At 42.1% G+C, this 27,768-nt stretch overlaps 2 protein-coding genes across 2 annotated transcripts; one reads left to right on the forward strand and one right to left on the reverse strand.

Moving 5' to 3' along the window:
- Window positions 1-3,462: 3,462 nt before the first annotated feature.
- UBR7 (ubiquitin protein ligase E3 component n-recognin 7) lies at window positions 3,463-21,415 on the reverse strand. Its single transcript, XM_060261364.1, has 11 exons — window positions 21,254-21,415; window positions 20,036-20,169; window positions 18,858-18,918; window positions 15,015-15,110; window positions 14,430-14,483; window positions 13,893-13,998; window positions 11,102-11,278; window positions 9,644-9,768; window positions 7,944-8,106; window positions 6,586-6,647; window positions 3,463-5,215 (listed from the first exon to the last, which is right to left on the reverse strand). Exons 1-11 carry the CDS (start codon window positions 21,413-21,415, stop codon window positions 5,123-5,125), a joined length of 1,233 nt encoding a protein of 410 aa, XP_060117347.1. The 3' UTR covers window positions 3,463-5,122.
- On the forward strand, window positions 21,291-22,528 carry GON7 (GON7 subunit of KEOPS complex). The gene is made up of 2 exons (XM_060261365.1): window positions 21,291-22,085; window positions 22,208-22,528. Exons 1-2 carry the CDS (start codon window positions 21,896-21,898, stop codon window positions 22,312-22,314), a joined length of 297 nt encoding a protein of 98 aa, XP_060117348.1. The 5' UTR covers window positions 21,291-21,895; the 3' UTR covers window positions 22,315-22,528.
- Window positions 22,529-27,768: the final 5,240 nt, after the last annotated feature.

The following is a 27,768-nucleotide window of genomic DNA, read 5'->3' on the forward strand; positions in this document are numbered from 1 at the left end:
CATGAAATTGTTCTGATTTAGTTACTACAAGGGACAATAATGTTCTCCTTCTGCCTGCACAGTACCAAATTACAGAAACAAATTTCAGTGGAAGACTAGAACATATCTTAATTACTGTGCATAACTGCCAGACCCTGTGATTATATTATTCCTAGTCTAAAAAGTATGTTTTGTTAAACCCTGTGATTTGAAGGAAATTCTGCTAATCTGCACGGTCCTGTATTACATAGTCCATAGTTCCTCAGTCACATCAGTATTGAAAGGGACACGTTTTGCTGTAACTGACATTATCAATCTCAGCATCAATCTATGTAATTCTCAACATGGCATCATCTGTGGATCCTTAAAGCTGGAGACTGCAAAGGTTTGCAACTGCCAGGGGTCTTCCTAAACAGAAGCAGGAAGTGTTCATCACACTGAATATAGTATAATTTGCATTTTGCAGGCTTAGCCACCACCACCACCACTATTCTCGGTGCAAAGGCACACCAAAGTGGGTGATTTCTGTCAGCACAGTCAGGGAAAGGTCATTTTGAACCAGTTCAAAAGGCTCCCAGTTCTCCTTTCTCTGCCCAAATTTCCAGTCAGTTCAACTTCTGCAGCTGCAACATCTGCAATGTCCCACTGGCTTGGCAACTCTCTCCTTTCCTTGCACCACGCCCCCCCCCCCCCAATCTATCAGTAAAAGTGCTGGGTGAGGTGGATGTGAAAATCAACTAACCAACCTGAAACCAGAAGAGAGGAACCATTGACATGGGGGTGGCAAAGATTAGTAAGAGCCAGTGAACTCACAAAAGTCCCAATTCACTGCTCTGCTAAGCTGAACTACCTGGATTCGCGCCCCCCCCCCCCCCCGGGATCTGACCATGTTGGGGACAGATCTCTGCTTCTGGCTTGGCCAAGCCCTCTGGCCTAGACTCTTTCCTCCCCAGGAGTCTTGTGCAACACCCCCCCCCCCCTTGACCTTGCCAGCCTGGCAGCTCTGAAGGTGGAAGTGAAACAGTGGGGAAGAAGGAAGCTGCCACTGAACTTTTTCTGCCGCTCTTCAAGCTTGGCCACCCCTCCCCAGTGGCTTGCCAGCAACTTCAGGCAGGCAGCTGGCGGGGCAGGGAGTGCCATCAGCAGGACTTAACTGAATTAATTTTAAAATGTTTTTAAATTACAGCAGCAGCAGGACTTGTGGGCATGGCTGTTAAGTGAGAGGGCATGGGCCTGTGATGCCCCACTGCCAGGTATTCGGATGGGAGACCTCCAAAGAATATCAGAGTTGGGAGGGGGAGGCAGGCTATCGAGCCACTTCTCTGAATGTCCTCCATGCCCAAGCAGGGATTGCCATGACTTCCAGGCATGGGGGTACAAAAACATGCAAATGCAAAGATACAAAAAAGAGAAAAGCATGCCCACAGTGGTCATTGTGGGAATTCATAGGCAACCAGCCTTCAGTCCTTGGCTTCTGTCACTAGAAGGCAGGGTGAAGGGGCAGAGCCTCTTCCTGCACCATTTTGGCCTTTGAGGGAGGACTCACTGGGGCCAGGCATGGTGACAACCACTAAGTAACCTGTTGCCATGCAGCTTGCAGCACTCACCAGGGCTGGCTATCTGCTACTGTTCAACAGCAGCCACCCCACAAAGGCCAGTAGAATGTAGTGGTTAGAATTTCAGACAAGGATCTGGGAGACTCAGGTTCAGATCCCAACTCAGCCACAGAAGTCCCGTGTAGGCCCTTGGGTCACTCGCACACAAGCAGCCTACCCTGCCTCAAAGTTGTGAATTTGAAATGGAGAAGACAAAAACGCAAGCTGCTGTGGGTTCCTGGTGTGAAGAAAGGTCAGGAATAAATGAAACAAATAATATAGCTGGAGATTGGGGGGAGTTGCTGGGAAGTAAGGGAGGAGCCTATTGGGGCTTTCAGGAAAGGAATAGTGAGGCAGGGAAAATAAAATGCCCTCTGCAAGAACTCTCATAAGTGACTTCATACTGCGCCATTTTTGCAACTTAGGAAGACTTCTTCCAGGTAGAGGCTCCTAGGTCAAAGGAAGGAGGAAAAGCCGAGACCTGATATGGTGTAGTAGTTAAGAATCTCAGAAAAGTATCTGGGAATCTAGGTTTGAATCCTCACTCTACTGGAAGCTTGATAGGTATCCTTGGGTCAGTCACACATAATAAGCCTAACCTACCTAGAAGAATTATGTAAACTGCTTTGGCTTCCCAGTGTGGAGAAAGGTCAGAAATAAATGAAGTAAAAAATCTGAAAGGGGAAAATAAAAAACGGTTGGTTGGTGAGTGGGAGGCACAGAAGGAAGCAGGGAAAGACTACACGAGGGATGTCCGGAGGTAAGAAATAACATAAGAACATAAGAGAAGCCATGTTGGATCAGGCCAATGGCCCATCATATATACACACACACACACACTGTGGCTAATAGCCACTGATAGACCTCTGCTCCATATTTTTATCTAACCCCCTCTTGAAGCTGTCTATGCTTGTAGCCGCCACCACCTCCTGTGTTGTAATGCAAAATAGGATATAATGCAAAAGAAAAGGATACAGGGGGGAAGAGATGACCCCATCCTACAAGTCCTGGCAGGTTCTCTCTTCACTTTATCTAATTCTGAACAATGGCCCTAGAATTCTGATTTGGGGGGACCCAAAATAAAGCCATGTCTTGATGGAAGGGAAGTTCCTTCCATGTGCAGAAAAATCTAAAATCTGGAAAAGTTAAATCTCCAAACCTTTGAAAAAGCAGCTCTTAACAACAGTAAATCATGAGATCTCAGCTGCCCAGCACCCAAGGTGCTTTGGAGAAGGAGGCTACTGGAAAGGAAAAGATAAAGGTGGCAGGGAACAGTAGGCACTGAATCCTGCTGGTAGCTGGATCGCTACCAGTTTTCTCTCCATGCTCTACACCTTCTTGCCACTAACATGATGGCCAAAGAAGAGAATTCTGACTAACAACAGCTGTGTTTTGGCGGCTGCTGCTGCAACCTTTCTCCATAGCCTCCAAGCAACCAGGAGAAGGAATAGAGGATAGGATGGCTGTAAACAGTAAGAACTGAGTACCACTAGTGTTTGGTCCAGGCATCCACCCTCAGCCCCATGTCCCAGCAGTTCGCCCAGTGCTATCAATTGATCTTGGAACTGTTAAAATACTGTATTTTCAATGTTGCAAGGAATACAAGTTTTTATTTTCCCTATAACACCACCTTTTGCTGCATCTGATGTTGCTCTTTAAGGTCAGGGGGCCTACCAGAGAAGGGCTCTGTACACAGCCCATTACGTCCTATCTACACCAGAACACAGAGAGTACAAACTACATCAAGACAACGGTATGCATTTCACAAAGAAAAAGCAGAGAACTGAGATTGTAAAATTTGACGTTACTAAAATATAGCTACCAGCACTACACAAGGTTGAACAAGCTCTTGTGCAGATATGCAGTTAAATTTTGTAGACTAAAACAATTACATTTTCTGACAATCTTTATTGGTTTGTTAGTACACTCTAGCTGTTTCCACTTCCAGTTGTGTACATAAAATAAACAACACTTTCATTCCCCTAACCCTTAAGATACTTTTTTCAAACTGTAAAACTCATTTCCTTCCACTGTTCCACTCTCATAGGAAAGCTCCATTATTCTGTATCAAGAAATGTAGAGCTGAGCTTCTTGCCAATACAAATGTGGCTGAGCAATATACTCCCCTCTCAGTATCCTTGCTGAACAGATAAGACTTTTCATTTAAGATTCTGAACCAATTAGAATGTGAACATTTGATATGGGGAGATCTTTTGAGCATATAACTCCCACCACTTATCAGAGCACAAAGTAAATGAAGCATGATATTTACATTTCCCAAGACAGTCAGACTGCCACCACAATATACAGGGTCTCTCTCAAGTTTGGCTAAGTAGAAACAAGTTCCAGAATCATACTCTTTCTTACAAGTGAATTTATGCAGCCTTTCTCATCCCAAGTGTTACTGTGACACTGACACTATGGTTGTTAAAAGTGCCACTATATTGCTTAACCCATTTAAACGAACATGGAACATGAATGGCATTGTGTCTCCTCTTAACTACAGCTGAGAGATCCCCAAATATTTTATGTAGTGGCTGTGCCTGTTTAGGCAACAATTGTATTGATCTGTGAGCATACACACATAACTTGCTTAGCCTACTGAAGGGATGGCCAGATTGTTAAAAACTGATCCAATTTAAGTTGATTAACATTCTTTGTAGTACACTTTTTAAGTTTCTCTACAAAAAAGATCAAAATGCCATATTTTACAGTTAGTAAACAACCCTGTAAGCTATCTCCTTTTAACCATTTACAAACTAATACAATCGTGTTATTTTTCAAAAACAGAGATCTCTACTTTGGTCTAAAAACAGCAAAGGCATTAACCTAACAGAACTAGCCTCCAGTGGGCATTTCATTTACATTCTGTAAGGCAAGCAAGAAAAACTGAAAGCAACTCTGCATATGAGAAGTGATTCCCCCCCACCCCACAGCAAGGAACTATTGTCTGGAATAAATACTTGTGTGTCAAAGAGAAATCCTTTCTAACTGATTAGAAATCTTAATTCCGAAACAGCTCATGAATTCATATTTGGCATGGGTAGCTTTTCAGAAGCAGAAACCAACAGAACAGACTATACAGCAGAGATCAGTATGAGTATACATTTAAAGTGAGCAGATACAAGCCCTTATATGTTAAAAGATGAGAGGGTCTGTATCACACGGGGCACCTTGATCCTAAGTATTAATCTGCCGAGCACACTGATCTATCTTTTAAAAACCACACACATGAAAAATAGTTCACCTATACCAGTTCAGGAGGATTGCTATTCCTTTTCTAAACATGTCCTCTGACACTAAATATAAGCCCAAGATATCTAGGATCAAAGTTCAAGTAACCTTTATCAAGCAACATCCCCTCCCCCGCCAAAAAACCCCACCCCATCCTAAAAAACCATGATCCTGTGTTTTGTTTAGTTTAGTACAGCTGCTCTCACATTAGAGAACATATCTAGGTTGTAAGAAAGGAGATGCACAGAGGGGAGAGGGGCAGGAAAGGTAGCAGAGAGGCCTGGAGAAGCTTGCACTTTGATGTCCAAGCCGGTCTAGCTGCAGTAATACTGCATCTGGTCTGTCCTCCTCCTCTTTCGAGATTGGAATTCTTCAAAGAATTGCTGGATGTCCTCTCTCTTAACAACCTGTTGGGAAATGAAGTCAGTAGAAGAGGATATTAAAACTGGCAAAGCCAACACTGTACTATTAGGGTTGCACAATGAACAAAATGTGCTCCATATGTCAAGCAAGCTTGCACTTTTGATTCCAGTCAGGAGTCTTAACATGAAATTGCAATGAAGACAGGCAATTATTTTTTGTATTCAGAGCTGATGAAGGAATCAAAATCCAGTATGAAAATTGGGCTGCTGAAGAGACAACAAGAAGTCACTTTCTTCCATGTAAGTTACAGTTTGTCTTCTTCCCTTGCTCAGCCTTCTTTCTTTTAAGTCACTCCCTTTCCCTGGCAGCTTAATTTGAGTCAGGGCTTTCCAGAGCACAGCTCCAGGATCCTTTAGAAGAATGACAGAGCATGTGACTAACTTATCTATTATCACTGAAGCATCACAAAGAAAGGGAGAGTGAGGGAATATTACGGGCAAGCCTTTATTCCACTATAGCTTAATAGGAAACTGGCTGGCCCTTATTCAGCAGCAAAAAGCAAGCTACCCCCGCAGCAGAAGGGGGGGGACACTCCAGAATGACTCTGCAAATTGTAGATTAATGTGCAAAGTCATTTCACATGAAAAAAAGCAAAACTAGCATGGCAACTGAATATGCAGCAGGCTACTAGAGAATGTTACAAGCAGTCGAGAGTCAAAAGAGGAGGACAGGGAAAGTGAGCTTGCAGCCCTTGAGAGGTTATAGAATGATTAAGGAGTGGGATTTTCAATTTGCATCCCCCCAATTCTTCACCCCCACATACACTTGTGTATGGAAGTGGTAAGCATTAGAAGATGGCTATTGAATATGGGAGATTTACATAAAATTGACTTTGTTACTGTAGTGATTAATTTCAGCTGCTCCAAATGGTATTTCTCAATAACAAACATAGTAACAATAGACAGGAACCCATGAGCAGCAAGGGTCCATTTTTCCATGGACCTACAGAAATGTGTTGTATGGGATGGGGGACAATGTCACAGCTGACTCAAGCGAAATGCCACACAGTGCTGTGACTGCAGCAATGAGAAAAAAATTCCCCCATAACAGTTCATAGTATCCAGTCCTAGGGCTTCAATAAATTGTGAACATCCTGCTGGAAGAAAACCTTGTGCAAGTTAGCTTACTATTGGCAAGCTTTATATCTTGAAGTGGGTAAGAATTGAGGCTTTTACTGTAGTTCAACACAGGGAGAATTCCACCCCAGCAAGTTAATCAGCTAGAAATGTCCTTCTTTCACAACTGTTCATTATGATTTATTTTTCATTTAACATTGAAGACAGTACCTATATTTTACCAGTTCTCCAGACATTCCCCAGTAATATTAATAAAACACAAAGTCAAATATACTTACAGTTCCTTCATCTGCAAACCTTCTCAGATAGTCTGTTAACTCTGTTTTCAGGTCATTATATTCTAGATAGGGTAAAAAACAGTTTTGCTGTAGTTGAGCTTTTAACCTTAAGGATGGCATCTTTACCTCCAACTTTGCTTACTGGACAAAGATATGAAGAAGCATCTTTGCCATACTACCTCCCACCAGTGTAGATCACAATGGAACAAGTTCTACACAAGGTGCAATCCTAGGACATCCTAATTCCCCTGGATCATTTAAAGACTAGTCCAGACAACAGTATTACCTCTCTGAGAAAAGACAGATGGTTTAACTGAACCAAAATGCAATGCCAGAAGCGTGTGAGACTCCATCTTACTAAACACTTTGGTCTTTCTGTTTCCTTTCTTAAAAAAAAATAAGTTCCATTTCCAGAAAGTTATACAACAGCAGACTCTGTACTATCTAGAACAAAAGATGCCTCAGAAAGGAAACCTTACATTTTGTAAAATATTGGCTGCAGCATCATGGGGCCCAGCAAATACAAATGATGTATAACTTTAACACAACATCTAAATGTGAGTGAAAGCAAACCCCTTCCTTATACACAGGACAATATTCTAGTCTCCACCACTAGTCACACAAAATAAAATCCCATCCACTCAGCTCCTCAATGGGAAGGCTACATTTCTAGACGCTCCAAAATAACCACAGAATGAGTTAATGGACACCATCATCACCTTCCCAGAACTAGAATTTTTGTTTTTTAAAAAAACAGAGCCCCACTTTCTTGCCTTAATGCTAGTGAAGATACACTTGCAAATATGTGAAAAATGCTTAGAAATATCTCAAGTTATATGAGTTGTTATGTAAGGTTTCCTGTAACTAGATGGCAGGTCTTCAGTGCACTATGGAACTTCAACAATGCACTATGGAACTCCATGTGCCTCCTCCTAATTAGCAGCAACATACATCATACAAAGTAAGAGTTCACAGAAGTAGTAGAGTATACCAAGCACTGCCTTAGCTTTTGTTACACGAAGTACACTGCAGAAGCAAAACAGATTGTTCTGCCATAGTAAAGGTAAACAGAGAGGAGGAGGAGAAAAAGGGTTCAAGGGAGTGGTCAACAGTCCCTACTGGAACAGCCAAGTAAAATGGTAGTACTCAATCTGAGCATGCTCGATATGGGCATTCTCATGGATATCATGTTAAAGGCCTACTTAAGTTTAAGTAATGTTTAACTTTAGAAAAGTAGCTGATGCTAAAAGTCAGCACCCCATTAAATAAGAAAGTCATGTGCCACCTTTGCTCCCATATGCTCCTGTGAAAGGATGTTTTGAAAATTCAGTTGCAAATTACACAATAAAGTAACTTACCACAGATGAGCTCTACTTGCTGGACTCTATTCATGCTGCTAAGTGTGTCCATCAGAGGATCTCTCCTGTCTGCTTCCTGGTCACTAGTCCCTTTATTCTCATAGGCCAAGACTGTATCACATTCATCTGTTAGGAATGAGACTTCCAGATCCAAGTACATTTTCTAAAAAAACAAATTAATAATAAGTCTTGAGGCACATTAAATACTAATGAATTAACTGTGGCATGAGCTTGCTTCATCTGGCGTGAAAAAATCTCATGTCATTGGCCTGTAAGTAGATTGTTTTTGTTTTACTGCAGCAGCCCCTACAGAACTTGAAAAATGAAAATTAATTTTTCACAACAAAACTTGTGCAACGAGCTCAGCATTTCTTTCATCTGGAACATGTGTCTTTCATTCATTCTTTGAAAGCACATTCACTGTGAAGCATGATTACTTTATACAGAAGTGTGTTTGTTTTAAAATTCTTTTCAGTTGCTGTGAAGGAAGCCACAAGGATGTGCAGTTGAAGCTCATTAACTTAAATCCAAAATGAACAGCAACTCCAAGGAGGAACTGAGCCACCCAAGGAAGCCGGCAGCCACACTTGCTGAGTTTGCCTCCATGCATTTCCACAGTTCAGGCCAAGAATAGCAATGGTGAAATAGAAAGTCTGTCAAACTGCTACATACTGTGGATGTCTGGAGCTTTGTTTAACCTATCCTGCATGGTAACCTCTCCCCATTTTGAGAAGTCTAATGGCAACCGGCTGACCATTTTTTCAGATATTAGTGGAATACACAGGTTGCAGACAGGGAGGGACGGTGGCTCAGTGGTAGAGCATCTGCTTGGGAAGCAGAAGGTCCCAGGTTCAATCCCTGGCATCTCCAAAAAAGGGTCCAGGCAAAATAGGTGTGAAAAACCACAGCTTGAGACCCTGGAGAGCCGCTGCCAGTCTGAGAAGACAATACTGACTTTGAAGGACCGAGGGTCTGATTCAGTATAAGGCAGCTTCATATGTTCATATAAGCAACATTTCTTCACCTGTCCTTTACTGTCTTCCATAATAATAAAAGCCCTGTAGTGAGGCCAAATCCAGGTTTCCCATTGGCATAGGGATGCTCATCATAAGCCATTGGCTCATCATGCATCAGTCTCTATCTCTGGGCTCCCACTGGCTGACTCCCATCCCCCATCCACTGCCTGACCCAGGACAGATGAGGACTTAGCAGTTTGGGAAATTTCTGGAAATTTGAGGGGTGGAGCCTGGATACGGTGGGTTTGAGGAGAGGTGGGACCTCAGACAGGTACAATGCCACAGACTCCTCTCACCAAAGCAGCCATTTCCTCCTGGGGAACCACTGTTGTCAATTCCCAGGCAATGGCTGGAGATCATTCAGAATTACAGCTGCTCTCCAGATGGCAGAGATCAGTACCCCTGGAGGTGGAGGGGGGAGTGAATGCCTTCACTTGGGTGGATGGAAGACAGCAAGGGTGGGGGAGGGTACTGGCCCAGAGCCTCTTTCTAGAGCTCGTATTTTTCTCCACAACAGGCCTTATTCCTAGGTTTGTATATTTCTTAAGACAAATTTCACCCAACATAAAACAAGCTACTACTTCCTAATGTTTGTATTCATTCAGTTACAGTTGTATAAATAAGTTTCATTTTGGATACTTCTATAGCCTTCAACCACAAAATGCACTAAAAAAACTGACATACCGTGCATTCTTTGCAAGTGCACAATTTGCTCCGCCAGTTGTGAGGCCAAAATGTGGCTGTGTTGGTCTTTAGGTGTTGCTTGGTTTGAAGTTCTTGCAGTTTGCAGGTGGATGTTTCATTCTTAACTGCCTACAGTAAAATTAAAAACCACTCATTTCCATTTCCAAATTCAACGAGGCTTACAGCTTTCTTAATTTCCCAAATGTATGCAAAGTTATCTACTTCCAACTCCACACCTCAGCAACATTATGGGAAAGATAGTGAAGCCAAAAATTAATGGGCCAGGTTGCCACGCTAACACCTTTTGCAGAAAAATCACCTACCCTAACTTACACCTTAGGTTTTAAAAGGGTTATCACACAAATTAAAATTTCATAATATGGAATTGATAAAAACCTCATGTCCGTCAATTTTTCTTGCAAAGGGTGCCAGGAAATAAAACATGCCTCAGTTATTCCATCACAGGAAATAAAACATGCCTCAGTTATTCCCAACTCCAAAGACACCTTTGGATGCTACAATCTGCTCTCTCCCAAGTCACAGTTGGTCCAAAACTATAGAAGTCATATTACCAGGGGCCAGTTTAGGCACTGAATTGGATCCAGCACAAAACTTCTGATTTCATTAGAGTTCTCATGCAAGTAGAAACACCATGGTAGTCATTTCTGGCAAGTCAAACTGATTGAACCCACACCTGCATTTCCACTTGTGTAAGACCCTATGCAACCAATTTCTGGGCACTATAATATACAAGATTTTTGTTACATGAGATCTTGCACAAGCAGAACTGTGCTAAACCAATGCTTCTGTTTGTTAACTGCTGAGTCCATGCTACTCTTTTGACTGTGAGAGTGCTGTCACCAGGATCCTCAACTCCAACACTAGCTGCTTGTATAAACACCACCCATGGGATCCTACACCACTAGTAAATGTGAATGGGTCTCTGGCAGGATGAAAACTGCCTAACCACAGGGATCATGCACTTTACACACTATGTGCTTGTGCTGTCTGATATCTCACAGGCAACTCTTCCACCAGGAAGATTACAGAGCTGGGAAGAGGCTGACAACCACAGAATAGCAGCTGAGAAGAGGAGGCGGCAGACTCAGGTTGCTAAGTGCATGCACACCCACGTTCTGTCTGTCCAAGCCTCCTAGCAGCAGACACCTGTGTAAAATGATGCACCCACAAGACTGCATGCACTGAATGCATCAACCCTAACATGCCTTCCTAGCTGTCTCTTGCACCAGACAGCCAGAAATAGCATGGACGAGCAAGAGTTAATTAGGTTTCTTTCACCAGGCCCTCTTGAAAGTGCCTACTGTCACCAATTTCTCTGCTGTTAACTGCTAATTAAAATGGAGCTACTACACTTTTTCAAAACTCTCTCTCTCCTATTAATGGATCTCAGAGATGTGACAACTTGGACCTTTAACCTGCAAGAGAAAGAATCTGGACTTGCCTCTGAACATTCGCTGCCAGAGCTGGTGGATGGCTCATTACTTGGAGCTACTTTCTCTTCTTCGGTCTTTACGTGGCAGTCTGTACCATTTTCCTTTTTAATTTCTTTGGCTTCTTCAATGTTCAGCACAGCATCATCTTCAGCAGCAGGGGTAACTTTGGTCACAGTGGGAACTACAAAGTACAAGCAACCATACTTCATATCAGTTTGTCTGTGGAACACATTGTTATTTTCTGAAGCATCAAAATTTCATTCTACTGCAAAGAGAGAGTCTTTCAGGCCTGGCCCACCTTAAAAGAGTTGTTGAAAGGATAAAACGGAAAAAGGGAAAAAAAAACATGTACACTACCCTAAACTCCTTGGATGAAGAGCAAGATAAAAATGTGAGAGACAAAAAGAGGAAAGAATTAGATTAAATCCTCCCTCCTCTTTGTGCCAACATAAAGTTTGCTCAGAAAAAGAAGTGGGAGCCATTTCAGTTCATTCTGCCTTCCTCACAACCAATATTCCCTCTAAGCTGTTGAGTCTTGTGAGCTACTAGCATTAAAGTTGCGAGCTACTGCATAAATTAGTTTGCTCTGGGGCCATTTTTTGCAAGCTAAGACAAAAATATGTGAGCCAGAGGCTAAAAAACCTGTGAGCTCACTCACACTAACTCAGCTTAGAGGGAACGCTGCTCACAACCCGTTCCTCTCCCCAATGCCTTGTGGCATTTTGTCCATGAAGGTCCTCAAGCTCCCCAGCATTGTTTTCTGGGAATTTTAGGGGGCTCCGTGGGAGGGCGATCCATTTCCACAAGCACTTTGTGCTCCATAGACTGCAACTCATACGTTTTAGTAAAAATGTATGCCAACATGTTTCCTTCTCTGCACTCTGTGCTCACATGCACCCTGAGGTCAGGGAAAGTCCAGCACTTTTATGTCTAGCAAGTAGGAGATGTCTCCTGCCACATCCTTCCCAATCTTCATGGTCCAGTTTCCTTTCTGCCCAAGTGAAACAAACATAAAGAAAGAGGAGAAAGAAAAGATGTCCTCTGAGGCCATTCCTGGGCTGTTGACCAAATTTATTGTCTTCAGGACTTTTTTTGTTTTGTGATATGAATCACTGTCTATAAGTTAAATTCAGTGGGTCAGTTGAACAGGCAGTGCCAGAAAAAGGAGAAAGGAAAAGGAAACCCACTACAACTGAGGACCTTACCAAACTGTCATAGGATGTTTTATTAATATTTTTGAGAGATTAGCCACCAGGCATATTTTCACATTTTTATTTAAGCAGTAATTCCTTGTTGCTGAGTGCAAAGCATTAATTCTCTCCAACAGACATATAACAAAACTATTTTCAAGCTTTTCTGTCTGCTATTAAAGTCACGCTTCATCCCACATACTGTAAACATCCCACAAACTGTAAACTATTTGTTTGTTTTGAGAACTGACAGATCAAACATCTATGTGACTGATAATTCTGCATCTTTTTATTCTTCCTGGTAACTGGTATCAGTATCCATTCCCTTGAAACAACAAAAGTCTGCATTCATGGGGAATATTGTATTCTAATTATTGGCACTTCGATATTTGCCTACATACCAAAACTAAACTGATCAGGAAGTAGGATGAAATGACCTGAGCAAACTGTTAGTCCTGAGAACAACTGTTAAATGAGACTGTCTGTCTGTGTTGCTTTGCACCTGAACAGCCAGTTAAGTTAGAGTGCCAAAGCCCCTCACAGCAGTGAGCAACTACCAAGAGGAAGAAAGGAGAGTCTGCCAGTGAACAATTAAGTTTTAAGAGGCTGACTGAACATCCCTGTTTCCCATCCACCCACCAATAGGTCGGCACATTTGCAGTTAAGTTCTAGGGGCAATCAGTGCCAAACAGGGAAAGGAGCATCTCTCGCAATAATGTACTACTGGGATGGGGAGAGGAGACAGAAAGACACTAACATCTTCTATAGTTGTGCTAATACCTGCTCCACCACCTGGCCTCTATATACTAAGCCCAATCACACAGAGACCACCATTGCTGGATTAAGTTACAGAAGCTCACTTGCACTGCTTCATTCTTTAGGAGTGGGTTGAGATGATCCAATAAGCCACTTGTACAGAGACTGCGCAAGGCCACTGTAATGTGGAATCACCTGTCAAACTTCTCACTCACCCAAATCCCTTTATTACTTCAGCCCCTAAGCCTTTATTTGTGTCCATGCAGGGCCCATTTCCCTAGTACAGCTTCTTGGGGAAATCAAAAGGCCTCCCCTCCACCAGCTGAAAAACTGTTCATAGAATCATAGAATTGGAAGGGACCTCCAGGGTCATCTAGTCCAACCCCCTGCACAATGCAGGAAACTCAAAATACCTCCCCCTAAATTCACAGGATCTTCATTGTTGTCAGATGTTCAGATCCAACACAATTATTTACATTCACAGATGACAGGCTTCAATTGTGCATGATTTGTATCTTCAGTGCTACGTTGCTCATACATAAACAGCTCCCATGACAGGTCATGTCCCACAAGAAACAAGCAATTGACCGACTATCATAACTAACACCCAGGCAACAAGAATGAACTTTAAATAGAGTTTGAGTACTGAGTGTAAGAGTACGTGCACTTAGTTCCTAATAAGACAAAGCTCCTAAAAGTTCAGAGAATGGTGCAGCAATATTCACACCCTGAACAGGCCACAGTTCCATTCACTTCAATAAAACTAAAATACTGAAGCACATTCCTTGAAGTTAAGAGTCTTCTCTAGCAGAAGACTGTTAGCACACCAGTTGCTCTTATTCTTCTTACCTGCTAACTGAGAGGCATAGCTCCATAGGAATGGGCAGCGATCCATGCATGCCTGACAAACCATTTCATGAAAGTCCCCGCTATCTGGAGGAACAGCACCAAGATGCTAGGAGAAAGGGAAAAAAACCAACAGGAATGTATGGTAATATCAGACCAATAAAGAGCAGTTCTTCAGCAAAACTGAAAAGCATAGTGATCTATGTCCCTAACGTATACTGCATCAGCCAGCCAGCCAGAATTAATTTTATCTCAAAACCTTCTTTCATACATTCAAATTATTCAAACAGTACACATTCCAGTAAAACAGAAATCTGACAACACAAAGGTAAATGAAAGTAAGCATATTGGTTCAGAACTGCAGCTTAATTGTTTCAAAATAGCGCTTGTGGGATTTGTGTGGTTATTTTAAACTAAGAAGTTTCCTGAAATTCAAAGGTTTTTACAAGCTAGAAAAAATCTGGTCTGGCAGCTTACAGTTACCACAGTTACATTTCCATCCCTTTTATTTAATGGAGTTATTTTATTAGATATACTTACCCTTCCATGAAACCAGTCTTCACAAATTATGCACTGGATCATTTCATCTGGAATCTAATTCAGAGCCACAGTAATATAAAATGTACCAATCCTTCAAGTCTCCACTTAATGCAGTCTAAATCTATGAAAATAAAACTTCCCTTTCTCTTTTGAGCAAGTACCTGCAGGTCACTCAATATGTCTGTCATCTTAAATAAAGCAGTAGGCGTTCAAGATGCAAAGATAATTGTTTGAACTGCATCATGGGCACTTTCAGGAACTAGTTTAGCTACCTTATTTCACTTATCTGTGTTTCATCTATTAGTATTACTAAAGTAGTAGATTTAATATTTTTGTAAATAAAATGCCCTAGACATACTTGCAAAAAATTCTATTAGTTTCTGTAGTCTTCTGTGATTTCTAGCATTATGCAAAACAGTAGCCCATAAAGCGGAGCAATCATCTTCCCAACTGTGTGCCTTGGACTCCTTATTTTATTACAACACATATAACAAAATAAATGCAGTAAACATACTGATCAAATAATGAAAAATGGATTAAAGAATATTTGCATCTTCTGTACAAGGCTCTAAGAAGCCATCTTACCTCATCTTCTGGATCTGGGTAAGGTCTTTTACAGACACAATACAAACCATAGAAATTGTGGTTATACTTATTTGTTGGATTCAACTTTGCCTTTTCCTAGAAATAAATGACAGAACACTGAGGGAAGAAATGTAAACAGGAACACACTTTAAATTGTTACTTCACCACTCCAAAAACATTAAAGTCTTGGCATCTTGAATACATATCAAGCATCTCCGCTTGAATCTCTCATCAGGCCTTATGATTTTGATGTATGAAATAATTTTCTATTCCGTAAGTGAGAGAAGAAGAAAAGCAGAAGAGACTGGATTTATACCTTGCCCTTTGCTTGATTCTCAGAGCAACTTACCCTTCCCCACAACAGACACCCTGTGAGCAATACTTCCCCTAAAAAAAAATAATAAATAAATAAAAATAAACTGTGGAGTCTTGTGAGCAAAAATTCTATTTTGTGAGCTACTGGCATTAAAGCTGTGGGCTACTGCATAAATTAGTTTGCTCTGGAGCAATTTTTCCTGAGCTAAGGCAAAGATGTCTGAGCCAGAGGCTAAAAAACTGTGAGCTAGCTCACACTAACTCAGTTTAGAGGAAACACTGCCTATGAGGTAGGTTGAGCTGAGAGAGCTCTTTCCAAAACTGCTCTTGAGAGAACAGCTCTGAAAGAACTTGTCCGAAGGTCACATCAGCAGCTACAGTCAAAGGAGTGGGGAATCAAACCTGGTTCTCCCGGATTAGAGATAGCACTCCAAACCACTACACCAAACTGGCTCGCAGTTTCCTAACCACTACAGCAAACTGGTTCTCAACCTCAGAGAAGCACTGGCTAATCAGAAAATAAACTGATTTTACATTGAGAGCAGAATGAAACTGGGGGAAAATTAACTTCAACAGAACCATCTAATGGGGATCACAGATGTCCCTTTTAACTGAAATAAAGAGAGCTAGATTGTGGCGAAGAGTATTGAACTATGATCTGGAAGATTCAGGTCTAAATCCCCACTTGGGCCATGGAACTTTGCTGGGTGACATTGGTACAGTCAAACCCTCTCAGCCCAACCTACCTCACAGAGTTGATGTGAGAATAAAATGAAAGGGAGAAGGACATAAGCTGCTTTGAGTCGCCACTGGGGAGAAAGGCAGAATATAAATGAAGTACATGAATAAAATAAAGAAATCCAGGGAACCAGCTCACAATATTACTTTCAGCAATTTTGATCGAATCAGCATGTTTCTTTAAATCCCTCCTCAGCTTAGTAGATAAACTGAATGCATACTAATTTTATTTATTTATTTAATTCCACTTTTATCCCGCCCTCCCCGCCAAGGCGGGCTCAGGGCGGCTCATACAGTCATGCATGTGCATGACTCAACGTAATAGTACAGCATTAAAACCTTAAAGCATAGAATAAAACAGACATAAAATACATTTAAAAAAAAAAAAAAAATTCGGTGCCACGTTACATTTTCCACTTTTATAATTCTCTGTATAGCAGATCTTAAGTTCTCCTCTCTGCAACTTGTTGGTGGTGGTTCACATGTTGCTATAAACTGTAGCGGCCAACAGCCTAGTTCACAAATGCCTGATGGAAGAGTGCTGTCTTACAGGCCCTGCGGAACCGTACGAGCTTTCGCAGGGCTCTGACCTCTTCCAGCAACTCATTCCACCAGCTTGGGGCCACTACAGAGAAGGCTCCGGCTCAAGCTGACATGAGCCTGGCCTCCTTAAGGCCAGGGATTGTAAGTAGATTTTGTGATCCAGACCGAAGTGCTCTCCAGGGAACATGTGGGGAAAGGCGGTCCTTCAAGTATGCAGGCCCCTGGCCATATAGGGCCTTAAAGGTAAGAACCAACACCTTGAAACGAACCCAGTATGCGATGGGAAACCAGTGCAGCGCTTTCAGCACAGGATGAATGTGTTCCCGTATAGGAAGGCCCATTAACAACCTGGCTGCTGCGTTCTGCACCAATTGAAGCCTCCAGGTTCAAGCCAAGGGCAGCCCCATGTAGAGGGCATTGCAGTAATCCAATCTTGAGGTGACCATGGCATGGATCACTGTCGCCAAATCACTGCATTCGAGGTAGGGGACCAACTGCCTTATCAGCCGTAGATGATAGAAGGCTTATCTGGCAGTTGCTGCCACTTGGGCCTCCATATTTGAAGAGGAATCCAGGAGCACCCCTAAGCTTTTGACCTTGAGCATCGGTGTAAGTGGTGCCCAGCCCAAGGTCGGTAGTAAGACCTCGGTTCCCAGACCGCCACAACTTAGGTACAGGACCTCTGTCTTTGTCGGATTCAACTTCAGTTGACTCAGCCTGAGCCACCCTGCCACAGCTTGAAGTGCCATGGTCAGATCTTCCATGGAGGAGTTGGACTGGCCGCCCATCTGGGAGTCATCTGCATATTGATGACATCCCAGCCCAAACCTCTGGGCAATCTGGGCAAGGGGGCGCATGTAGATGTTGAACAACATCGGGAATAGAACTGCCCCTTGTGGCACACCACACACAAGTGGGTGCTGACGGGACAGTTCCTCCCCTATCGCCACCCTTTGTCCCCAATCCTGAAGGAAAGAGAAGAGCCGCTCCTTATAACCAGTAGCACTTCAACATCACCCAATTTCACCAAGAGAAATCGAGGAGATGAAGCAGATCTCCATGAAAGTATCCAATCCACATGAAAATGTACATCTGGAATGAGATCCACATTTTTAGTGCAGTACCTATCTAGTCCTGAGCTGGGAAGGGTCAACCTCTGACACAAGCAGATAGAGGCACACACGTCCAGGACCACTAATATTTGTGTGCATCTGAGACCAATTTCAATAATCTCAGAAACTTTTAATCATACTTCTGAAAGAAGGTAATAGTTCATATTAATTTGTTTATTGTTTAAAAAGGGGTGTCCAACATGCAGCCTGGGGGACAAATCAGGCCCCCAGAAGGCTCCTATCCCGCTTACAAGCAAGTCTGTTTTCTTCTCCCTCTTTCTTGCTCCTTCAGTTATCAGATACTGTTAAACAGAATATGGCAAGTGTGATAATCTTTTAAGTATGTTTTATTTAAAGGGGTTTTTTTAAAAAAAAAAAATTAATTGTGTTTGTATGTGTCCTTTATAAAGTTTATGTCTCTGCTACCTGGCTGACATACAAGGCCTAGCCCAACGAGGTCTCATTTATGTCAAATCCAGCCCTCATAACAAATGAGTTTGACAATCCTGGTTTAAAATATTCATATACCAGCTCACATGCAAGACAATTCACAATGTAACAAAATAGACTAATAACAACACCAAGATCTATCCTAAAACCACCTACACACAAATTAAGAATAGAGGCAAAAACAACAAGCAGACTGAGAAACAAAACACCAGCTGGGGCAAGGGGCAATCGAAAGAGGGGCCTTGTACTTTATGAGAAGGCCCTGTACTTTATGGCAACCCACCTCATGGCCATAAAAGTCTGATGGGTGGGGAGGGGTAGTCATCACAGGGGCTGTGCAGATGACTGCAATGTCCAGACAAGTATACAAGGAGTACAGCCTGTCCAAATGGCCCTCATTAATCCCACTATATCCTCTAGACAATTACTCAGGATTTATGCTGATTCAAAGGTCACCCCCAGACTCAGCTTGTGACCCAGTTGAAACTAGTCTGGAAATTCACATTTGTCCAATATTACTTGGAAGTGGACAACTACCATTCTAGCGCCTTATCCAAAAATAGAATATTAGCAGCCAGACCACAGCTATTGATATCAGAACCTGATTTAAGTTTTTTCAATAAAATGCCAAATGCTAGAAAAACAACAGTCTAATTACTGTTTTAGTTCTTATATTTATACTTACAGGAAGTAGCTTGCACTGCAAATTTTTGAATTTACTGTTTCCACAATCACAGCGGAAGTTTCTGGAAGAAATAAAATGTTCTTAATGTTAACATTTCATACAATTCAGCCAAAGCTAAGGCAAACAGGCTGCTAACTGCACTTGTATTTAAATGGGGCATCTGTATAGACAAACAGTTATATAGTGAAACAAATACTTCTGATTTATGATCTAGTATTACTCAATCTGCCATGACCTGGGTGACCCAGGATAGCCTGATCTCATCAGATCTCTGAAGCTAAGTAGCGTCAGCCCTAGTTAATATTTGGATGGGAGACCACCTAGGAATATCAAGGTTGCTATACAGAGGCAAGTAGTTACAAGCCATGAAAACCCTATGAGGTTGCCAGAAGCCAGCTATAACTTGACAGCACTTTACACACGTTACTCAATCCTGCCCTGACCAGCCAAAATGGCCCAGGATAGCCCAATTTCAGAAGCTAAGCAGGGTTGACCCTGGTTGGTATTTGAATGGGAGACTGCCAAGGAAGTCTTAGGTTGTTGCACAGAGGCAGGCAATGGCAAATCACCTCTGAACATCTCTTGCCTTGAAAACACTATGGGATTGCCATACGTTGTCTTGACTTGATGGCAAATACACATATATATATTAATTACCCCTACTGTGTTCAAATGTGGATACAGATAATCTAACATACCATTATAAATAAAGTTGTGATGAACTGGGCTTTCCATTCTTTTTCAGCCTTCATGATTTTGAATATTTGTCACCGCAGACTCATAAACCATAAATACAGTTGCAGCAAAGACATGTGCTTGGATTGCTACAAATGTTATGCTTTTTTCCATTTAAAGACCAATTATTTATATGAGCTTAACAGGATACACAAAACATTACTTATATGAGGTTAACAGGATATACAAAACATTTTATCATGTATGTGAATTTTTTAAAAATAGAAGCCTCTTTTAAGGTATCTTCTACCTTAATAGAGGCTTCTATTTTTAACCTCATATAAGTAATGTTTCTCTCTCAACTGGAAGTGAGAGATTTCCCAAGAATGTTTACTAAGCGTTTCCTTGCACACAAACAAATAGTGAGAACTAGTTCAAAATGCGCTGATTTACAACATAGTACAAATATTATTTCACAAAATAACTACACCAGTCAATATTACCTTTTTGTATACAGCTCAAATAGTTTGTGAGTTCCATGACATTCATAACTGCATGCTAAACAGATCCCTGCTGGTTCTTCTCCTGATGGTGTACATGTACTGCACGCATACAGGGCTTGCCTCTTCACTGCTCCCTGCAAAGACAAGAGTAATAAACAACAGAAATACATAAAATAACTCCAATTCAGGTGAAATATCAAAGGCAGTGAGTTAGAGAACCAGCTTTAGCTTTCAGCCTCAGTAAGGAGGCTAACAATTTCCATATTTCTTAAGCAGCTATAGACACAGGGCACAAGCATAAATCTTTAAATCCTAATCCAGCCATGTAAAGGCACCACAGCACATATTCTTTCCAACCAGGACTGCTTTCATGTTATTCACAGGTCCTCTGTTTCTAGTTCTCAAGTTGGAATTATCTGCCAGGATGGCAGTAGCAAACAGAAAGAGAAGGCAACAAAATCAAACTATTTATAAAAAGTTAACCACAATCAGCAAGCAGACGAATTATCAGAAAGAGTATCTTAATCAGCCACTGAAGAAACAATGGCTGAGTTGAGGATGGAGGGGTGTCTACGCTGGATTGGACAGTAGGCACAATAGAGAACTGTTTGGTTACTACTATTACGTTTGGGCCACTGAAATTCCATTTTAACTGCTGTTGTGTTTATAACAACCCCAGTGTCCTCCTACTCTTACTCTTATTGCTTTGCGCTGCCATTTTAAAAAAAATATATTGCTTATCTTCGTATTCTCATGTTCTAAGTTCAGTGCCCTACATTTTGTACATGTGCATGCTTATACACATATATCACATTCCTAACTAATATTTCTATGCTATATTTTTCTTTGAGGACTATGAACCGCCTAGGACAGGGGTGGCCAAACTTGCTTAATGTAAGAGCCATATAGAATAAACATCAGTTGTCTGAGAGCTGCAAGACATGAACATCAGATGTTTGAGAGCCACAAGACAGGAAGGGAGGGAGAAAGGAAAGGAGTGTGAGAGGTGGAAAGAAAGCAACTTCAACTTTAAACGCATTCTCCAAGCTGCCAGCTAGCTTGGCTGGGAGAAGTGATTTAAAGAGACAAACGCCTTCTTCAAGAAATATTAAGGGGGGGTCTTCCCACCCACTCCCAAAGTACGCATTAGCAGCCTTCTCCGAGGGGAGGGGGGCCTCTCGCACGCCCTCCCCCCTCAGAAACGAGCCCCTCCCTCACCTGAGAATAACTGCAACGTTCGTGGTCACTGCCGCCCAGCACGGCGCGCGCTTCTTTCTCGAGCTCCTCGTTCTCAGCCAGCACCTCGGCCAGCGACACGACAGGTTCCTCGACGTTTCTTTCCCCTTCGCCGGCAACAGACTCGGACGCCTCTTTTTCCATCTTCGCCACAGCCCCTTCCGAGAGCCCAGCCGGAGAAGAGAAGCAGGAGAAGGAAAAGGCGGGAAAGCTCTGAAACCGCCACCAGGAGGCGCCGCAGCAAAAGCCGGAAACGGAAAACGGCTACCGCGCCATCACAAGACCCGCGCGCGCACACAAAAAGGACGCTGAGCGGGAGAGGCTCCACGCAGAACAAAAGGCTGGGAGCACGTGACATCACGCGAGGAGGCACGTGAGCTGCCAGAGCCAATCGCGAGAAGAAAGAAACCGTTGAGGGCGGAAGAAGACAGGGCGCATTAGCGGAACAAAAAAGCAAGGAAGCGATTATTTGAAGGCGGAGCCAAAAGAGCGGTTGGTGTCCTAGCGGAAACTCTGACCAGGGTTGGCCTGTTCCTTTCTTTTCCGGGTCATCGGGGGGGTGGGGAGTGGGCGCGATCCTACTCGTCCTTTGATAGGCTGTTTGTTTCCCGCGAGGAGGGAAACATGGAGATCCGGGGGGAACTGACAGGCCGGGACGGATTGAAGCGACAGCTGCGAGTTTGTTGCCAGCCGCAAGGAGACCTGCGGGGCCTGCTCAGTGGCCTGGTTCTGCTGAAGGAGCAAGTGTCGGCGTTGCTCGGCCCTCTGGTGCAACAGGAAAGCGGCGGCGCCTGTATACGAGCTGAGACTGGAGGTGAGTGAGAAGAGGCGCTCCATAGTCATGGATGTAGATATTAGAAATGGTACTTTTGGGGTCGCCGTTCCTGAGGGAAGGGTCCTTGTATGTAATATGCGCTTTTTGTTTTGTTTTTAAAGATGACGAGGATTTAGATGAAGAGAATGATGATGAGGAAGAAAATCATGTTAACGCCAACGCGTGTAGGGACGGGCCACCATTAAAACGGACAAAAACTCACTCCTGACAAGAACTGTAAATAAAATTTTGTAGGACTTGAAATTGTAATTTATGTACTTTTTCTGCTGGAACACTTCTGTGCCGTTTTGATAGAAAATGCCTTTTTTTATTATAACAAAATAGATTTTTTTTTTATTTTTGAATTCTGTGGTTCTACAGTGTGATACTATAAATTGAAATATGTAAGCAACAATTAAAATTCTGCATATGTGAGAATGGCATTCAGTTTCAAGTATTAAATATATTGGCATATCTACAGTTTTTAATAATTTCTCAGACTTAGGGTTTTTTTCCCCTTTGTAATAAGCATCACAGTGATACTAGCATAGCAAACATTTCTAACCTTTTAAGAAATGGTTACAAAAAATTAAACTCTTAACTTCAATGAAGTTGTTCTCATCCAGGATTCCAGTTTGCAAGCATAGGCTTGTAACAATAAAACTTTCTTTGTTACTTTCTCAGCCCTGTATTTTTAATTTAATAGCTTCAGAGAATAGAAACTTTCTTCCCCTATGGTATGATGAGTCACAGAATCTTAATATGGATCTCAGCATTTATGAAAACATTTTATCCTAACTTTTCACTATACATAGTAACTCAAGGCAGCTTACAACTCAACCAAAACTGGTTGACAAAACTATTAAAATCCAGAACATCTTCACACACTAATATTCTCACCAGTAATCCTGGCTCTGCTGTGGAGGAAGCTCATTTGTCCAGGGTTCTCAGTACTTCATTGAGCCTTTGACTCTTTTTACTCTGAGCTCTCTGATCTCCCAACTTCTTCACCATGTGGGAGGGAGTGGCTGTTAATGACATGGCCCTCTTAAAAAAGACCAAAGTTTATCTCTTGATTGAAGAAACTGTAGTAGATGACTTTTATCAGCCATTGTAGTCAAGCTATGAAGAACTAAAATGAGACAATTCAAAACTGAAGAATAAAATCAGCTATGGCAAACAGGATAAAAGAGCTGAAAAGAACACTAGAAGACCACAGACTGAAAGAAGCCCATGACTTGGAAGCCATAGTGCAGCAGGTGTAACACACAGTAATACTCTCACCTGTGCCTTACTAGGATGTAATCATTTCATTTAGTGCTTTGTCTTTAGCCAGGCAAACTATTGCTAATTATTTATTGATAGAATGAGCCTGTGACAGTGAACTTACAACTGAAAGCTTCTGAAACTCAACTAGACTACAATAGAAACTTCTACCAGTTCCCCCTTCCTCTTGCAGATGTTCTTATGTCATGCCTGAGTTGCCTGTTCCTCAAGAGCAGCATGTAATAGAGATCAGGACTGCAGTGGGAAGGGGGAGACTGGAAATTTCCATTCTGCTTAATAGAATATTTTGGATCCAACCCAATAAAACTAGCACGGAAGACAGATGAAGCTCTGTCTCTGGGGCTGCACTGAAAGCATGAAGCTGCCTTATATTGAATCAGACCCTTGAGCCATCAAAACCAGTACCGTCAGCAGCTAAGTGCAAACCCATTACGCAAACATATTGTAGATAGTTTGGAACAGCAGCTCTCTAGGTAGAATTTCACTTTACTTACTACATGTTCCCTTTAGCTGAGATTGAACCAGGAACCTTCTGCATTCCAAGCACATGGTCTACCTCTGAGCAGCCCCTCTCACAGGAAAGTCAGTTGAGTTTTCTTGTTCTTGAAATAAAGGTACGTCATTTCATTGGTTAAAATAAATTATATAAACATCCTTACATATGAAACAAACTTTTCATCATTTCAGAGGAACTATGAACAAAAGTAAATCTGCAACCCTTGAACTGGGATTTTTGTGTCAGCTCCATTATAATAGAAAGATGACAGTGTGTATATGTCTAGATAATTTTAGGAGCCTTTGGAATAGATTTTTATGTCTGTATTTGTAAGAGATAGTATGACAACCCATGTTTGTCTCTTGCTATGTAGACAGTTTTAAAGGGAGTTTCCCCATCAATCCTGAATTGCAGGTTTTGGACAACAGCACAGTTCTTAGTGAAGCGGTTTTGTGAGTATGCTGTGCTCATAAAATGCTGAATGTTCAAACCTGTCTATATATTATTAGCCACATGTGGCCCTTATCTGCAGATAGCTAATTCCAAGAGAAACAGGGCCACACAGAGGCTAAACAGATTTTTCAACAAACTTGGGGAACTCCCCAGGTTTGCAGAAAAGTGTGATGTTTACATTTCCCCCAGAAGATTAAAAAATTAGAAAGCGTTGTTTATACATGCTCAGACAACAGTTTCTGCAGCAGTGATAGGTCGCTGCAGCAGAGTCCAGTGGTGGACAATATGAGGTGGTCTAAGCTCACCTGTAACAGAGGCACACATCAAGAGCCTTTCCAGGCTTGGTTGTGGCAGTTGATACTACAGGGGTCAACTGTGGTGACAGCACAAGTGGGGAGCTGCTCAGGGCCTAGTTCAGTGTCAGTGAATGCTGGAAGCTGCTTGGAGTGTGGCATCAGTGCACATAATGAACAGCTTGAGGGCCCAGTGAATGCACATATCAGGACCTGATTGGGCACAACCGCTGCAGTGGCACACATCAGGAGTTGCTCCAGGCTTGGCTGTGGCAGCAGATGCCAGGAGCCATTTGGGATCTGGCTGCAGCAATAGCAGATGCACAGAACCTCTCCAGTCTTGGAGTGGCTCCCAGACACTGCCACTGCTGTGCCTGGGTCCAAGATGAACAGTTGGACCTGAATATGCCACCTTATCAATGGGGAAATGAGATCCCCCCCCCCAAGTTTTGCAGGGAGGGGCCTTGTTGCATGTCTATTGTACATTGTTTGAAACATTCATTCAGTGCATTTGTATCCCACCCGTCCTCCAGAAGTTCATGGTGCTGTATACATGGGTCTCCCCCACTCCATTTCACTTTAACAGCTACCCTGTAAGTACGGTTATCCTGACAGTGACTAGCCCAAAGTCACCCACCATGCTTTGTGGTACCATAAGTATCTGAACCTGGGTCTTCCAGACTCTAGTCCAGCACTTTAATCACTATTCTGTGCTGGCTCTGGAAAGACAAGGATCTGGATCCTGCAGTATTGGTGTACATGTTTGGATTTTTACTACACATCGCAGTGCCAAGGCTTGAATCGGGAGGCTTGTTTTCTGTTTCTTCAGTGCTGTTTTCCATAATAAAAATAAAAAACCTGTGTCTACAAGCAGTAAAGCATATACACAAAATCCCATACATTTTGTTCATTGGTATTAATGAGTATAATGTTCAAAGGAAACCATATATAATCAGATTTCAAGAATCTACAGGTCAAAAGCACCACCAATAGAGGGAGCAAATGCTGTAATTGACATACTAAGAATTTTTAGAGGTCTTCCGACACTACAGACAGCTGTGACATTGTCAACTCTCAAAAAAGCATTTCATTGTGATACGCAATCAATTTCAGCTAGCAATGCATACTTCTGAAAATTGACTCTTTGAATGAAAACTCTTTTGGGAAAAGCAAGCGCCTCGGTTGCTCAAGGACTTTTGGAGTTCCATCCATTACTGCTGTAGCTTCTGTGGACTATTGGTACTTCTTTTGACCTCTTGTGGATTCCTGAAATTTGATGAGATTTGTGTATGTTTCCTTTAACCATTATGAATGCTCATTAATACATGCCAGTGAATGAAACGTATGAGATTCTGTATATACTTTGTTTGTAGGAAGTTTTTAAAAACTTTTGTTTCCTACCTGTGCGACATTTTTTTTGTGCTGTTTTCCGTGGCAGGAGGTGGTCCTGCAATGTTAGCTTACACATACCTAAAACTAAAATCTTCCAATAAGACTCAAAGCACTGAGTGCCAGAGGAAACCACTGCACAGCCACAGACCAATTCCATAATGGACAAACAAAAGCAAGGCTTCACATCCAGCCCAGGTTCTCCATAAGTCAATGGACCTTCCAGTTCTTTAACAAGGATGATTGAATATCACATGCTCACTGGCAAAGATTCAGCCTTCTAAGTGGCTAACAGTATACAGGCAATTCCGACATATTCCAATTACGTGAAGCTGCAATATGCAAAAGACTTTTTCTAAGGCAGGCAACAGTTAAAGCCTAAATTCCATAGAAGTTCACATTATTTGCTGACAGAATAAGGCAACCTATTACAGGTAACCACTTCCATAAGCAGAGAATTTCACTTGGCCTGAGACCAAACTGCCAATTTTAAGTTGGTCATGAACTCACACTAATGCACATTCTGTGTATATTTCCAGTGTTACACTCACAAGTATAGATGCTTGTGTATAAATCAGTGGACATACTTAGTCCCATGTAATTCACATCTCCAGCAATGCATAGTGTCTGTATCACACTGCAGAAGTCTTATGTCCTAAGCCTGGTTGCTATCCTATGTAAACCTGAGAGCAAGTCCCACTGAAATCAATGAGACATACTTCCCAATTAACATGTATGTGATCTAGTTTAGGCATGCATTCTGATTGTGTACAATCTAACAATCACATGAGCCTGCTTGGGCAGGATATAAATCCCGGTATTAAATCAAACGTTCGTAAAGTCCGGAATTCTCTGCCTAGCACTTTGTGGAACAAATTCAGACAGAAGCAGGGAAGGTATTTGATATGGGCTACTGAGCTGCAGTACCCCCTTTCCAGCTAAAATAATCATTAATGAAATCCCAAATTCTTTCTTGCTTAAACTGGGGAGATGTGAACACATATGAATGGCTGCACAATGGCAGTGAATTTTAGGCAACTCCATTTAAACTGAAATAGACAAAAGAGGGAAAAAATGCCAAGCTGTCTGCTTGTAAGCCCAGAAAAACTTGATAGGATGAAACTGGTTAGTTATCTGAACAGCCAAAGCAAAGAACTCTACAAAGTTTGTTGTATTTGAATCAGAGCAATTATAAACTAGCTAGTAGAGCCTTTGCAAGTAGCCACTTCCTCAGGGTAAACAGTTCCTCCCACACATTTTATCATTACAGACCCACTGGTATGAGCCAAGGGGCCAAGCTAGTTATGACAATGGGGATGCTATGACACAGATCTCTACGAACAGTTTGTTTTTAAGAACAGTCAATTAGGGGTACAAAGGCCTAGGGGAAAAGACTGGGGAAATTCAAGGGGGAGGAATTCCCTCAGGCCTTTTGGGGGAGAAGAGAGTACTACAAAAAAAAACACCCTTCTACAATGTTTTTTTTTTCTTTTAGAATGAGTGAAATGCTTTTAAAAACAAGGTGGGCATGTGGCAGACATAGACAGCTCTTAAATCCAAGATTCATTTCTGCAACTATAAGGCAACTTAATGTTCATGATGGGAGCAATGTGGGGCTCTCATTGCTTCTCAACAGTTGCATGCCTTCTGTTGTCCTTTTGCCCTCATCTAGTTGACCTTTCTCCCTCTTCCTCAAAATACTGTGACACATTTATCTGCAGTCTGGGTAAAAAGTACCTTATTGCCCTATCTTGCAGGAGGGAGA

The sequence above is a fragment of the Heteronotia binoei genome, chromosome 21, assembly GCF_032191835.1.
Source record: "Heteronotia binoei isolate CCM8104 ecotype False Entrance Well chromosome 21, APGP_CSIRO_Hbin_v1, whole genome shotgun sequence".
In the NCBI taxonomy this organism is placed as follows: domain Eukaryota; kingdom Metazoa; phylum Chordata; class Lepidosauria; order Squamata; family Gekkonidae; genus Heteronotia; species Heteronotia binoei.

Coding starts and splice junctions, on each gene's coding strand:
- GON7 (XM_060261365.1), top strand. CDS start 21,896: ATGGAGATCCGGGGGGAACTGACAGGCCGGGACGGATTGAAGCGACAG. Junction 22,086..22,207: donor TATACGAGCTGAGACTGGAG/GTGAGTGAGAAG, acceptor TTGTTTTTAAAG/ATGACGAGGATTTAGATGAA.
- UBR7 (XM_060261364.1), bottom strand. CDS start 21,415: ATGGAAAAAGAGGCGTCCGAGTCTGTTGCCGGCGAAGGGGAAAGAAAC. Junction 13,999..14,429: donor AAGACTGGTTTCATGGAAGG/GTAAGTATATCT, acceptor CCTTTCTCCTAG/CATCTTGGTGCTGTTCCTCC. Junction 9,769..11,101: donor CAGCGAATGTTCAGAGGCAA/GTCCAGATTCTT, acceptor TACTGTAGGCAG/TTAAGAATGAAACATCCACC.